Source organism: Scardinius erythrophthalmus (assembly GCF_964197995.2).
Source record: "Scardinius erythrophthalmus genome assembly, chromosome: 10".
In the NCBI taxonomy this organism is placed as follows: domain Eukaryota; kingdom Metazoa; phylum Chordata; class Actinopteri; order Cypriniformes; family Leuciscidae; genus Scardinius; species Scardinius erythrophthalmus.
The window spans coordinates 6,510,313-6,526,817 of NC_138230.1; the positions used below are offsets into that span (position 1 = coordinate 6,510,313).

The following is a 16,505-nucleotide window of genomic DNA, read 5'->3' on the forward strand; positions in this document are numbered from 1 at the left end:
TACATTATCTTTGTTATCGTTAGGAATCGAGCTTCGTCTGTCTGCTTCATCAACCAGCGTGACAGTATTTGTAATTTGTGATTAAATTGAATGAATTTGAAAGCGTACACCCTGTTTTATAAAAAGTAAGAAAAGTAACATACTGCGATTACTGAACTTTTAGTAAAGTTTTATTCTCTAATCAACTGAAAAAATAATAGATTAAAAGGTCAATCTTGGAAATTTATCTTCAGATTGTTCAAATGAAGAATGCAATGCATCAGAAAATCTATATTTCATGCTGATATTCAGACCAACAGCAAGACTGCATGAGTGTTATAGCAATTTTAACAATACTTCAATAAACAAGATGTTAACTTAAAAGTTAAAAGTTAAGTTAAAAGTGTTGCTAGATACTATTTACTTTATCTGTTATTAATAATGGATAGTCTGGGTACAGTGAGTTACTATCAGGATGAGTCTGTCTAGACAGAAATGTTGTACCTCATTTGAGTTGATTTCTGTCTTCTCTTAAATGTCATGTTGTCCATAAACCGGTCGCTCTTCATGGACACACAGCTGGACTCTGGTGCCTGTGAGCTCTGCTGGTGGAATCCACTTCAACAGAATACAGACAAGAATATATACAGTTCATTTTACATGGATAGATTGGTCTCTATATGAGGTTTATCTACCTTTATCCATCCATCTGTCTATTCAGGTCTTGCAGTCTCTACTAATGAGCTGATGAGCTGAAACAGGTGTTTTATATGAGGGAGACATAAGAAAATGTGTCGTGGTTGTGTTCGGGGCTCCAGAGAAAATCTGGGAAGAACTGGTCTAGTCTCTAGACAAAAATGTTGTACCTCAGATCAGCTGATGTGTGTTTTCCTTTAAATGATATTGGCTCTCTCATAGATGCTTCACTCTTCATGGACACACAGCTGGACTCGGGTGGGTTTGATTTCTGTCTGCAACTTTGGCTTCAATAGAAAACAGACAAGAGTTTATTTTGGGATTATCATTATTTTATTAATTTTTTTACATCCAGATGCAGAAAAGCTTGAGAAAATGTCAAAGAGTGATTACAGTGTACAATGATCATTTCACCTGTTTATTGACATAGATGTGTGCTCTTTTAATAGGAAAGTGTATAAAGACCCTGTGTGAGACGAGACCCTCAGGGTAATAACTATATATAGAGGCGGAAAGTAACTAATTACAGATACAGTTACTTAACCAAGCTCAGCACTTTTCAAAGTTCTCTGTCTGTCCATCAAACATCAGGACTGAAGCTCTGGATCAGCTGTGAGAGGAGACCTGATCTTGTGCTCGACTCCGGCTATTGCAGCGCTTTATAATAGTGTGAGTTTTGATAATAAATGGATATTTCACAAATTATGCCATACATGCATTATTTGTGTGTGTCTGTGGTCTCTTTGTCTGTCTAAACAAAAATGTTGTACCTCAGATCAGTTGATGTGTGTTTTCCTTTAAATGCTATTGGCTCTCTCATAGATGCGTCACTCCTCAGGGACACACAGCTGGACTCCGGTGAGATTGATCTGTCACCCTTAAACTGACTTTAATAGAACAGAGATAACAGAATAGAGACAAGAATGAACTTGGTTGATTTAGCATGAAAATAAATCCCACATGAGAAGGTTGTCTATTAAGACAGTGTGTTGAAGAGTGATGAGACTGTCCAAGGATAATGTCATATATCATCTAGCTGTCTACTGTATCTGTGTGTCTTTGGACAGTGTTTAAAGACCCTGAGTGGCTCCAACTACTGTATATCCCGGCACCAGAATATGATAGAGACAACAGATCACTATACTAACCCTGGCAAACACACACAACACCCTGTTATGTGCAGAAAATGAGTCTTCTATAACATTAAGATCATATGAAGATTGAAGTACCTGAATCCTGGAGAAGAATCTCCATGTCTGAATGTGTGTGTGTCGTCCATGATTCACTCAGTCTTCATGAAGCTGCTCGAGTAAGAGATCAGAAACACTCATTCACACACACTCAAATACAATACATTTCATTTGACATTTTATTCAGGGTGTTTATGGATACTAAATCAGATTCATGATTTATAATCAGTAATTATTAGACATTATCAACATTTTACTTCTGGTTTAATTTGATTTGCAATCATGTAAATGAATGTTCAGAACTGGTATCATCAGAATCAGCAGATTCTCTTCTTCAGTCAGATCAACGTTTGCAACAGTATTTCATCTGTGTGTGTTTAATAGTGGATGTTTAATGTAATTCCACTAAAACCTAAAATATTGTACAAATGGAACAGTTTACTGTAAGCCCACATTTAATACATCTGTGAAACCTTTAGTAATGTTCCCCTGTAAAAAGTGTAAAAAAGTCTATTTAATATAATATAAAGACAATTAAGACAATAATTGATGTTTTTAAAATGAATATTAAGTACTTCATGTGTAATATCCTATAATATTTCATGGTTACTTACTTTATTGATCATTTTTATGCGCCACACCGGAAAGGTTACTAAACACCTCAGCCGTTTCTCAACACTTTTTTGTTTTTTTTTTACTTGTGAAACGTCATCAGTCTCTGCCAAAGTTCACATTCAAAGTTCACATTGAGCCTGAAGAACAGTTACACTCCAATAGACTTCTATTGGAATTGAGGAATGCGAAAGTAACGCGTTCCAGCATTGAACCCCATTCATCTCAGTATTTCTCAAGCACACTTGCTAGTAAGTTGATGAAATGACTGAATTAAATATATATTACATTAAAGACATAAGAAAATGTATTTAATACATTTTAAAGCATTAGTTGACCTCTCTGTAATCAAGCCAGTAGTGGTATTTTATGAAGGAAGTTATAGTTAATGTTTAGCTATCGTTGGACAATAGATAGTTAGACTCTATTGCAGTTAGATAATGTGAGCAAGTACAATAAGCAAGATAGTTCTTCTAATTTCATCCTAATTTTTTTACAATACTGATAATTCCAATTGTGCTTCAGACTTTGTGTTTTAAACCTGAGAAATTACTTGAAAAAAGCGATATAAAAACTCCTAATGTCAGAAATGTGTTACAAAAAACAGTAATCCAGACTCATAGCAAAAAAGGACAGATGTCTTTACATCCTAGAGCCCTTTTCATTTATAATGATGGATTTATGTTTGCAGAACTCATGGCAATATATATATATATATATATATATATATATATATATATATATATATATATATATATATATATACACATACACACACACACACACACACACACACACAACTCCTTGTCCAAGTGCTTGTTCTATCCAGACTGGACTATTCTAATGCTCTCCTGGCTGGTCTTTCAGCTTGCTGTTAAACCTCTGCAACTATTATAAGAATAAATTTGTTTGTAATGCACTCCACCGCCATGGCCTGTATGCACGCTCACCACGCAAGACTCCATTACTGAAAAAAAAAGCATGTTGAAGCTCGTTTAAAGTTTGCTGCACAACATTTGGAAAAGCCAGTAAGAAAAAAAAAAAAATACTGGGAGAATTTAGTGTGGTCACATGAGAGCAAAATTGAACTGTTTGGATGCCATAATACACACCATATTTGGAGGAGAAATGGCAGTGCACATTACCCTAAAAACACCATACACCTTGGTGTTGGCTCTTGGACAACTCTTCTGATTATTCTTTTCACTCCTCTATCAGAAATCTTGCGAGGAGCACTGGTCGAGGCAAATTTATGGTGAAATGATTGTCTTTCCACTTCCGTATTATGGCCCCAAAAGTGCTCACTGGACCATTCACAAGCTTAGAATGGTGCCTATAACCAATGCCATCATTATGTGTTGGAACAATTAGGTTGCGAAGGTCTTTAGACAGCTCTTTGCTTTTACCCATCATGAGATGTGTCTTGTGTGACACCTTGGCAATGAGACCTTTTTGTAGACCATCCATTGGGACTGAACCAGCAGTTATTAATTTGCACGGACAGGGGGCTGGATTGCTTTTTAATTACAAATAGTTTTAAGCTGTTGTCTTGGCTTTCCATGCCTTTTTGCACCTTCCTTTCTTCATGTGTTCACATAACTTAATATCTGAACTTATTTGTTTTGGTTTCTTTGTATGTATGGATTCCTTGGGTTGTTATCAACATCTGGTGAAAATTTCATGTCAATAGCACCTTTGGAAATATATTTACTGAGACAAATGGTGACATGTTCAATACATATTTCCCCCGCTGTACATGTTGTTTAGTATTGTTGCCTTGTCCATCTCCATCACTTGATTTAATAAGATACAATTTTGAGGTCATTTAAAAAAGAATAAAAGCTTATTTTCTTAACTATTTATAATGTTTTAATAAAAAAAATCTTTAATAATTTTGGCACAATGGCTCCGCACAGAAGGGGGCGCCATTGCCATTGTGCCACTGCATATCCTGCAAACAACATTTTTGAGTACCTGATTAAAACAATGTGTATTGAAAAAAAAAACGAAAAAAAAAAAACACTATGCATTTTTACAGGGACTAGTTGCTTTATAAATGTCATAACCATTTTTGGATACATTAATATTTTTTAATGATGTATTTTGAAATGGAATTTGGTAATATTGTAGTTTTGTTACTTTTTGTACTATTTATCTTAAAAATGTAGAAGCAGCACAATGTCTGGTGGACTTTACAGTCGTACTGTTATGTATTACGTGTTTAGGATAAGTCTTTTTTATTACCTCACTGTGACTGTGAAGTTGCTGATTATCAGATATGTGTGAATTTGAGCAGTTATGTCTTATGAGGGCAGATATATAATTTTTGCATTGTTTGTGAATTGAAGGAATATGCAATTAAGCAGTAAGCACTGTAAAATTAATTTAATATTTACTATAAAGTATGCAGTTGTTCCATTCTATTGTCTGTATATTTAAATGTGTAACTTAATAAATAACCTTTCCTGCTTTAAAAGTTTTGAGAATCTTTCCTTTCATCACAGATGTTGTTAAAAGCCAAAAAGGTGCCCGATAAGTTACGGTAACTCAATTGTGTGTAAACACTAGTTTAGCGACACATGAGATTCTTTGTATTTTCTGGTTTGTAGTAAGAGTTCATTTAGGGCATCTTCGACGCTGAAGATCGTTTCTTTTGTTTTAATTCTGGGTTTTTGGTGAATGTTGATTTTAGTTAGATTAGAAATTGATTTTGTTTATATATAGTTGTTTTGTTTCTTTCTTTGATTTGGCACGGTCTAGTTCTTTTCTCTTTTCCTCGTTCTATTGTGAACCTTTTCCTTGGTTAAGATTTCTATGTTGTAGGGAATCGGTTTTGAGGAAACCGATTGCCTTAAATGGTTTAAGTTAATCAAACTCAGAGTAATAAAGTTACATAAGACTAAGCAAAACCTATTGGCACAAAATAATGACAGAACAGGAGGGTATTCTTAAGTATTTATTGAAATACATCATTCACTTCACAAAATGTTCAACTTAAAGCATAAAACAAAATCAGAATAGTTGACATGCGTGCTTCAGACATGATCACGCAGAGGCGTTCCCAAAGCAACATTGACGCAATGTGAGTTTCCTCGAAAAGGAACACATTATAGTGAGACGAAGAGATCGCTCAAACCTCCTCACATCGCAATAATTGCATAATTTCGTGGAAAATGAATAGAAATGCTCTGAAATGTGACATAAACATGATATTTTGTCAATTTTTCTTCATTTCATGATATATACGATGCCAATCTCCATGCATGCTTCGACTCACAGACCTGTGACACATCAATACAAACATCACCAACTAGTGTGAGATCACCCAAATATTTCTTACGCAATCTACATACAAAGAAAAGTCATACAAGAAATGCTTCTCGTCTTCAGTCACATAGGTTTTCATAGTTAGATTACAATAATTACAGAATCTCTCTGTCAATTGAATATTACTCCATCTACCTGTTTCTATGGCTAAACAGTGCCCTGAGCATCTGAACAAGAACAAAGATCCTAGAATATAGTTGTTTTATGCATTCTTGTAATCACAAATAAATGGAAGCAGGCGCAACTGTGTTGTCTTTTTATATGAAATGAGTCATTGTAGGCCGTATATTTTATCAACTGTGTTTGTTTGGTGTGCTACCCGAAATCTATGCTTTCACCACAGACTTTACACCAGCATCAACTCTTCTTCATTTGGATCACCCTTGTGGATTATATTTTTTCCCCCTTTTTTTCAACTTTTTCAACCATTTCTGTCTGAGTGAGTTATTCGCTACGACAAGACTGTGGTCGCGACTGAACTGACTTTGAACTGATGTTTTTTTGTGCATAGATTGTGCAATGATTGATCTTTGGATTACAGGGATTACAGGTTCCTTATATTCATTACACCCACATTATCTATATTCCCATATTATCAGTTTGTGTTTCTGTGTGGACATTTTATGGACTAAGTTGATAGTGAAGGACTCGTTGTAGCTGTTTTTTGGTGATTGTGGCGTAGGCCTATTGTTGATTTCTGGTGTGGTTGTATTTTTCATTTAAAAAAAATAAATAATTGGTATGCATTTGTTTTGAAATGTTGTTTGGCAAATATACTTGGATGTGGTTCCCCCTTATTTTTTTGTGTTTCATTTTGTCTTTGAAGTGTTACAACGGAAAGCTGAAATTGTTCTATCAATGGCGGGGAAAGAGTTAAATAGAGAGTCATGAACAAAATATTACAATAATAGATTACCACAAATTAAAGAGGTAAAAGTAATGTGAGTTGGTATAAGTAATAGAATAGAACAGAGATAACAGAATTGAGACAAGCATTAATATAGTTAATTTGACAGATAAACCTCACATAGAAAGATCTAGTTAGTTCTTTCTATCTCTCCATCCAGACATTAATGCTGTACCTCAGATCAGTTGATTTCACTGGTTTGTCCAGAACGGCCACTCTTCATGGAAACACAGCTGGACTCTGAGTTTCATCTCTGACTGCTGAATCGGCTTATAATAGAATACAGTTAATCATTCATATACAAGATTTAATGTGGAGTTGGCAATAGATTAAAGCATATGAGAATGTATATTCTGCAACTGAAAATATGATTAACCATTTTATTACTGAAAGGTGTCCATAGATTTTGAATTCAAATTTAAAAAATAGATTTTCATTTTACATTTAAAAGTGGCGATGTATCATTACTTTTAAATAAAAAAGAAATAAAAGACAATAGATGATTTAATTGTGAATGTTACTATAAGCAAAGGCATTTGAATATGTTTGGTGGGCTGAATTACTCAAATTAAATCATTAAATAAATATTATATATGGAGATGTTTACAGTATAAATGTCACTTCTGTAGAAACAAAAGTCGTCACCTTTATTTATATAGCGCTTTTTACAATACAGATGTTTTCAAAGCAGCTTTACAGTCATAACAGGAAAATAATGCAACAAAGTTTGTTTCTGCTGTACAACAGAACTAGAAGAAAACACTGTCATAGTCCAGCTTAAGTAAGTTCAGTGTTGATTCATTTCTGTTGTAAAAAAAGTTAATACTTTAGTTCATTTATTTATACAGCCGCTCTAGAGAAAACAGTGATGTCATCGTCCAGCTCAGATCAGTTCTCATATAATGGTGTCAATGCAGATCAATAATATTGTTGAATATTAAGTGTCTCCAACTAAGCCAGCCAGAGGCGACAGTGGCAGGAACTCAAACTCCATCAGTGACAGAATGGAGAAGAAAACCTTGGCAGAAACCAGACTCAGTCGCTCAGTTCTTCTCTGACCAACGATCAAACAGTGTATGATGATTCAGGCATTACAGGTCAGAGGTCAGATTGGATCTGAATATTCAGAATATTTATCCAGTTTCATCTGGTTGAAGATTTCCTGGTTTGACTTTGGATGAAGGATTGGATCATTCTGTAAAGTTACACACACACGTGTGTGTGATAATCACTGTGGGTTTGTGTCTGTTGATTCTGTTGAATGTGATTGTGTCTGTAGAGGCTCTTTATTCTCCATCAGCTGATCCAGAGAAGGTCAGACTAACATCTAACACCTGTAAGTAAAACACAGACAGTCAAACGTGTGCAACATTATTGCATTATCAACTTTAGAACAACTAAAAGAAACTACTTAGATGATTAAGTGAGAGATTATAATATAATACTGCGATACACAAATTGTTAATTGTTAAAGCTGTTTTTAAACATTCAGATTTTGATTTTGCTTCTAAATTACCATGATTGATAACCCTTGACCCTGTAATCCTGTATGACTGTCCTCTTTCTGTGTCACTGGGTCAGGTTTATTTATGATAAAGAAACTAGCGATCAATATTTACCATTATCTTTTACTGCAATTGACATTCTCTCAAAATACATAATTTAGGGATAAAAAGACAATGATAAAAGCAAAATATTGAATTGTTTGAAATAAAAAGAAACTTGAAGATATTTAATATTGCTATAAACTCTCATTAAAAAAATGAATTAAACTCTTATTAAACATGTTTATAGTGTGTAATTCACCATCACAGGGAAAGTAAACTAAGAAACTAAAATAATTTTCAATTAAAATATTAACAGTTTTAATTATCATTACTCACCAAAGCATCTCCAGTTTATAATATGCATCCTCCTCCAGATCAGAGAGCGGCTTCACATCTGAGTGTCTTAGATTATTTCCATACAGATTCAGATGTCTCAGGTGTGAGGGGTTTGATCTCAGAGCTGAAGTCAGAGCAGCACAACCTTCATCTGTAACACCACACTTACTCAACCTGTAGAGAACAATGACACTCTTCAGTGTCTCTGAGTTCAGGAAACACTGATATAATTTATATGATAAATATGAATTTCTCCTTTTTCCTCAACAGATTTATATATGAAAGCAGTTGTCACCTCTTCACATCATCCAATCATGCTTATAACTATCAAAAACATTCAAAAGTAAAATAACCTCAGAATTTTTGGAAAGAATCCACTGAAGATTAAACATCCTTTTCAGTTACTTGATGGTAAACCTTTTTTGTATATATTATTTTTGTATATCATTGATTATTCAACACAGGAGAAAAACAGATGACGTTGAGACTTTTAAAAATCTTACTTGAGTATCTCCAGTTTACAGTGAGGATCCTGCAGTAGAGTAGAAAGCTGTTTGACTCCAGAATCTCCTACTTTATTCCATGAAAGATCCAGTTCTCTCAGGTGTGAGGGGTTTGATCTCAGAGCTGAAGTCAGAGCAGCACAACCTTCATCTGTAACACCACAATCCCACAACCTGTAGAGAACAATGACACTCTTCAGTCTCTCAGTTCAGGATCTACAGCTCAGATAAGAAGAACTTCACAGTCAGAGACTTAATCCACGGCACCATTAACATGTCCAGTCTAAAGCCCCTTTCACACAGCGCATTGAACCCGGGAAATTGCCGGCAAATTGCTGGAACGCCTTCTGTGTGAATGCAAACACGACCCGGGTTTAATGCCGGGATCGATGCCGGGTTGGGGACCTAGTAACATTGCCGTGTTCAGTCCCGGGACGCGCGCTGTGTGAACAAAAGCCGTAATAATGACGTGTCGTAGTGATGACGCCGAAGCGCGGGATCGTTCGCCAGCTGTGAAACGGTACGAAATGCGCAATTTTATGATCGAATCAGAGAAATAAATGCACAAGCGTGGTTTCTCGAGAGAGAAATCGCAGCTCATAAGCAAACTGAAGACGCTGCTGAGACATTACAAGTCACATCGATGTCACGTGTCTTTCCGGGACATACACGGGTTGTGTGTGAACGCGCTCTCTGATTCCAGAAAATCACTGGCAGTGTGAATGAACCAAAATCAAATGAACCCGGTTTTACCCGGGTCACTTTATCCGTGTATTTTCCGGAATCTCTGTGTGAAAGGGGCTTAAGGTTCAGACCCGCTTCTACAAACTGCTTGAGCGGGTTAGTCTCCATTTGATAAAAATTGCAAGAATATTCGATAACACTTTATTTAACAGTGTCCTTGTTACATATGTTACATGAACTTACCATAGTAATAACAGTAAATTATGCATAATTACATGCAACTAACCCTCAACCAAATCCTAATCCTACCCTTATCCTATACTACTGTAAGTACATGTGGTTGCTTAATATTACTCAGTACTTAAATATATAATTACACTGTAACAATGACACCTTAAAATAAAGTCTAACCGAATATTCATTCTTTTTATGCAAGTACCCAAAAATCATCAACATATCTGTATATGAACACGGTTGTCACATCTTTACATCATCCAGTCATGTTTAATTTATCATTAATATTGTAAAATGATGTCAGACACATTGGAAAGAATCTAATTAAAACTAGAAAAAAAAGTTTGTTGGACAAACTTTAAGTTGGCTTGAGAAAGCCGGACCAGAGAGTTTGAAGAAGTGTTAAAAGTAGTTAGAAGTTTAAAGTAGTTAGAAGTTTGAAGTAGTTTGAAGTTTAAAGTAGTTTAAATTTTGATTGATAAATTAGTTAGAAAGAAAGAATAGTTAGAAAGAAAGAAAGAAAGAAAGAAAGAAAGAAAGAAAGAAAGAAAGAAAGAAAGAAAGAAAGAAAGAAAGAAAGATTAGTTAGAAAGAAAGAAAGAAAAGTAAGAAAAAGAAAAAAGAAAGATTAGTTAGAAAGAAAGAAAGAAAGAAAGAAAGAAAGAAAGAAAGAAAGAAAGAAAGAAAGAAAGAAAAAAGAAAGAAAGAAAGAAAGAAAGAAAGAAAGAAAAAAAGATTAGTTAGAAAGAAAGAAAAGTAAGAAAAAGAAGAAAGAAAGAAAGAAAGAAAGAAAGAAAGAAAGAAAGAAAGAAAGAAAGAAAGAAAGAAAGAAAGAAAGAAAGAAAAGAAAGATTAGTTAGAAAGAAAGAAAAAAGAAAGAAAGATTAGTTAGAAAGAAAGAAAGATTAGGTAGAAAGAAAGAAAGAAAGAAAGAAAGAAAGAAAGAAAGAAAGAAAGAAAGAAAGAAAGAAAGAAAGAAAGAAAGAAAGAAAGAAAAAGATTAGGTAGAAAGAAAGAATGAAAGAAAAAAGAAAGAAAGATTAGCTAGAAAGAAAGAAAGAAAGAAAGAAAGAAAGATTAGGTAGAAAGAAAGAAAGAAAGAAAGAAAGAAAGAAAGAAAGAAAGAAAGAAAGAAAGATTAGATAGAAAGAAAGAATGAAAGAAAAAATAAAGAAAGATTAGGTAGAAAGAAATCTACCTTCTACCTAGAAAGAAAGAAAGAAAAGAAAGAAAGAAAGAAAAAGAAAGAAAGAAAGAAAGAAAGAAAAAAGTAAAAAGATTAGTTAGAAAGAAAGAAAGAAAGAAAGAAAAAGATTAGTTAGAAAGAAAGAAAGAAAAGTAAGACAAATAAATAAGAAAGATTAGTTAGAAAGAAAGAAAGAAAGAAAGAAAGAAAGAAAGTAAAAATATTAGTTAGAAAGAAAGAAAGAAAGAAAGAAAGAAAGAAAGAAAGAAAGAAAGAAAGAAAGAAAAAGAAAAAAGAAAGATTAGTTAGAAAGAAAGAAAGAAAGAAAGTAAAAAGATTAGTTAGAAAGAAAGAAAGAAAGAAAGAAAGAAAGAAAGAAAGAAAGAAAGAAAGAAAGAAAAAGATTAGTTAGAAAGAAAGAAAGAAAGAAAGAAAGAAAGAAAGAAAGAAAGAAAGAAAGAAAAAATAGTTAGAAAGAAAGAAAGAAAGAAAAGTAAGAAAAAGAAAAAAGAAAGAAAGAAAGAAAGAAAGAAAGAAAGAAAGAAAGAAAGAAAGATTAGTTAGAAAGAAAGAAAAGTAAGAAAAAGAAAAAAGAAAGATTAGTTAGAAAGAAAGAAAGAAAGAAAGTAAAAAGATTAGTTAGAAAGAAAAAAGATTAATTAGTTGGATGGATAGATTAGTAAGAAAGAAAGAAAGATAGATAAGTTAGTTAGAAAGATAGATAGATTACTAAGTAAGAAAGAAAGATAGATATGTTAGTTAGAAAGATGTATAGATTAGTAAGAAAGAAAGAAAGATAGATATGTTAGTTAGAAAGATGGATAGATTACTAAGTAAGAAAGAAAGAAAGATAGATATGTTAGTTAGAAAGATGGATAGATTAGTAAGTAAGAAAGAAAGATAGATAAGTTAGTTAGAAAGATAGATTAGTTAAAACGAACGAAAGAAAGATAAATAAGTTAGTTAGAAAGATAGATTAGTTAAAAAGAAAGAAAGAAAGAAAGAAAGAAAGAAAGAAAGATAGATAAGGTAGTTAGAAAGATAGATAGATTAATAAGAAAGAAAGAAAGAAAGATAGATAAGTTAGTTAGAAAGATAGATAGATTAGTTAAAAAGAAAGAAAGAAAGATAAATTAGTTAGAAAGATAGATAGATTAGTTAAAAAGAAAGAAAGATAGATAAGTTAGTTAGAAAGATAGATAGATTAGTTAAAAAGAAAGATAGATAAGTTAAAAAGAAAGAAAGATAGATAAGTTAATTAGAAAGATAGATAGATTAGTTAAAAAGAAAAAGATAGATTAGTTAGTTAGAAAGATAGATTAGTTAAAAAGAAAGAAAGATGATAAGTTAGTTAGTTAGATAGATAGATTACTAAGTAAGAAAGAAAGACAGATATGTTAGTTAGAAAGATGGATAGATTAGTAAGAAAGAAAGAAAGATAGATATGTTAGTTAGAAAGATGGATAGATTAGTAAGTAAGAAAGAAAGAAAGATAGATATGTTAGTTAGAAAGATGGATAGATTAGTAAGTAAGAAAGAAAGATAGATAAGTTAGTTAGAAAGATAGATTAGTTAAAACGAACGAAAGAAAGATAAATAAGTTAGTTAGAAAGATAGATAGATTAGTTAAAAAGAAAGAAAGAAAGAAAGAAAGAAAGATAAGGTAGTTAGAAAGATAGATAGATTAATAAGAAAGAAAGAAAGAAAGATAGATAAGTTAGTTAGAAAGATAGATAGATTAGTTAAAAAGAAAGAAAGAAAGATAAATTAGTTAGAAAGATAGATAGATTAGTTAAAAAGAAAGAAAGATAGATAAGTTAGTTAGAAAGATAGATAGATTAGTTAAAAAGAAAGATAGATAAGTTAGTTAGAAAGATAGATTAGTTAAAAAGAAAGAAAGATAGATAAGTTAATTAGAAAGATAGATAGATTAGTTAAAAAGAAATAAAGATAGATTAGTTAGTTAGAAAGATAGATTAGTTAAAAAGAAAGAAAGTTGATAAGTTAGATAGATAGATAGATAGATAGATAGATAGATAGATACATAGATTAGTAAAAGAGAAAGAAAGATGATAATTTAGTTAGAAAGATAGATAGATTAGTAAGTAAGAAAGAAAGAAAGATAAATTAGTTAGAAAGATAGATAGATTAGTTAGAAAGAAAGAAAGATAGATAAGTTAGTTAGAAAGATATATAGATTAGTTAAAAAGAAAGAAAGAAAGAAAGAAAGATAGAAATAAAAAAATAATAATAAAAAAAAAAAAAAAAAAAAGAAAAAGCAACATTCCCATTAGTAATTTCACAGTAGATTTTTTTTTTTTTTTTTTTTTTTGTATGGCAGTCGTTATTTATCATTAAAATAGAGGACTATGTTGGGACATTTTATACAATCTTACCTCAGTATCTCCAGTTTACAGTGAGGATCCTTCAGTAGATCAGAAAGCTGCTTGACTCCAGAATCTCCTACTTTATTCACAGACAGACTCAGTTCTCTCAGGTGTGAGGGGTTTGATCTCAGAGCTGAAGTCAGAGGAGCACAACCTTTATCTGTAACACCACACTTATATAACCTGTAGAGAACAACGAAACTCTTCAGTCTCTCAGTTCAGGATCTACAGCTCAGATAAGCAGAACTTCACAATCAGAGACTTAATCCACGGCACCATTAACAGGTCCAGTCTAAGGTTCAGACCCGCTTCTACAAACTGCTTGAGCGGGTTAGTCTCCATATCATAAAAATAGCAAGAATATTTGATAACACTTTATTTAACAGTGTCCTTGTTACATATGTTACATGAACTTACCATAGTAATAACAGTCAAATTATGCATAATTACACGTAACTAACCCTCAACCAAATCCTAATCCTACCCTTATCCTATACTAAGTACATGCAATTGCTTAATATTACTCAGTACTTAAATATATAATTACACTGTAACAATGACACCTTAAAATAGTGTGTAACCAAATATATATATATATAAAAAATGTATGCAAGTACCCAAAAATCATCAACATATCTGTATATGAACACGGTTGTCACATCTTTACATCATCCAGTCATGTTTAATCATTAATATTGTAAAATGATGTCAGACACATTGGAAAGAATCTAGCGAAAATAAAATCAATATTACCATTAGTAATTTCATAGTAGATTTATTATTATTATTATTATTATTATTTGTATGGCAGTCATTATTTACCATTAAAATAGAGGACTATGTTGAGACTTTTATACAATCTTACCACAGTATCTCCAGTTTACAGTGAGGATCCTGCAGTAGATCAGAAAGCTGCTTGACTCCAGAATCTCCTACTTTATTCTCAGACAGATCCAGTTTTCTCAGGTGTGAGGGGTTTGATCTCAGAGCTGAAGTCAGAGCAGTACAACCTTCATCTGTAACACCACAACATCTCAACCTGTAGAGAACAATGACACTCTTCAGTCTCTCAGTTCAGGAAACACTGATATAAATGATAAGATATATATGAATTTATCCTTTATCCTCAACAGATTTGTATATGAAAGCAGTTGTCACCTTTTCACATCATCCAATCATGCTTATAACTATCGTTGTGGAAAATATGCAATTGTACAGTTACAAGTATGCCTTTTTGTAAACTATTTTACCTGTAAATAATAAAACTATATTTAATTGAAACTAAGAAGCTTGTCTGCCAAAAGTCTTTGATTTCTAAAAAACTGAAATGAACAGACCACGAAGAAGTCCTCTGACCTATAGATTGTGAGTATGAAAATTCAGGACAGATTTTACTTTCCCTAACCTGAGAATAATCAAAATAAAGTTAAAGGTGTCTAGAAATATGCACCATAAAACACTATCAAAAACTATCAAAAGTAAAATGACCTCAGAAGCTTTGGAAAGAATCTAATGAAGATTTTTGTCTGCCAGCTTCATTGTGTGCCGCATATCATAAATGTGTAGTTTTATGTTTGGGGCGCCGAGAAAGGGCGCCCTCACTATCTTATCAATGGAGCTCTGATATGCTATTAAAACGTCACTAAATATGATCAATTCATCCAATCAGTGACACATAGTAATAATTCTATGAATAACATGGAAGCCATTTCTCAATACCAAGTACGCAAAGTTCGGACTTGAGTCCTTGGTAGTTCGGACAAGTTCGACTCAGGAGAACGAACTCCCGAGGACGGGAGGGCACAAGTCTGATAATTCTGCAAATGGAACAGCAGCGTACTTAATAGCGTCACTCAGCTCGCTCTGGCTACTCCGGTTATCTCTTTATGTATATCTAGGCTACAAATAAAACAAAATATGTTATAAACCACCACTCTGCCTCTTTTCATTTTCATTTAAAAAAATCTTAAACATAATGGCCACACAAATGTGGTTCAGGCAACGCAATTGATTATCTTCACTGCATATTTATAACACGAAATATAAAGCACAACCCTGACTCTTTTTGTTTTCATTTTAAAAATATGATAAATAAAAAACATTATAATATTAGCAAAAAGAGACAGGGTTGTGTCATTTTATTTTATTATACTGTATATGTACATACAGTGAAGAGAATGCAGGCAACATGTATAATAAAACATTTTATGTTTTAAATATATAAAATAAAATGACATAACCTTTTTTGTTAAATGTCAGTTTTAATGATCAATAATAGCCATTATAAAAGTATAGGTAGCCTAAAAGGTATAAGAAGCTATACAATAATAAAGCAAACGATTCAGTCAACCTAAGTCAGCTCTCTAGGCTACAACGTTAAAGTTAAATAGACTAAATAAAACTATAAAACTTCACTTTGCCCTCAGCTTAACGTTTTGCCAGGGAACAAATTATAGATTAATGAGACAAATAAAATAAATAAATCGTCCGTTAGATATACACAAGACGATTTATATCTCATGTTAAACCACTAGACTGGAGACATCCGAGCCAGCGGCAAACATCAGCAACACTAACCGAGGAAAGGCTGTTCTCGGCGGGGTACATGAGCGCCGAGTGTCCGATTGCCTGGTTTTCAACAAACAACAAATTTTCAAATAGACGCTATCTTAATAAATAAACCAAAGATTTGAGCTTTCAAACTCCGTTTGAAAGAAGACCACTGGCTGAAAAATTTTAAATAAATGAAATGGGACCAGCCACAAATTAACATCAGACAGCAGGTGAAAGGCAAGAAAGCGTCTTATACTAGAGGCTTTTCTTTTTAGCCGTGGCTAACCGGCTGCGGAGTAGCTAACTCGCTGTTTTGCTTCCCTTTTTTGCTTTTTAAAACTGCAGCGACCGATCGAGCCTGGTG

At 32.8% G+C, this 16,505-nt stretch overlaps 1 protein-coding gene across 1 annotated transcript in view; it reads right to left on the reverse strand.

The window, feature by feature from the left end:
- The window catches only part of LOC308696837 (uncharacterized protein), a gene marked incomplete at both ends in the record, with an annotated part of 57,032 nt that overhangs the window by 21,974 nt on the left and 18,553 nt on the right, over positions 1 to 16,505 (reverse strand). Inside the window, 5 exons of the mRNA XM_081375741.1 lie at positions 484 to 597; positions 846 to 962; positions 1,446 to 1,562; positions 13,598 to 13,771; positions 14,454 to 14,570. Coding sequence (XP_081231867.1) covers positions 484 to 597; positions 846 to 962; positions 1,446 to 1,562; positions 13,598 to 13,771; positions 14,454 to 14,570 — 639 coding nt within the window. The remainder of the gene's footprint in view (positions 1 to 483; positions 598 to 845; positions 963 to 1,445; positions 1,563 to 13,597; positions 13,772 to 14,453; positions 14,571 to 16,505) is intronic.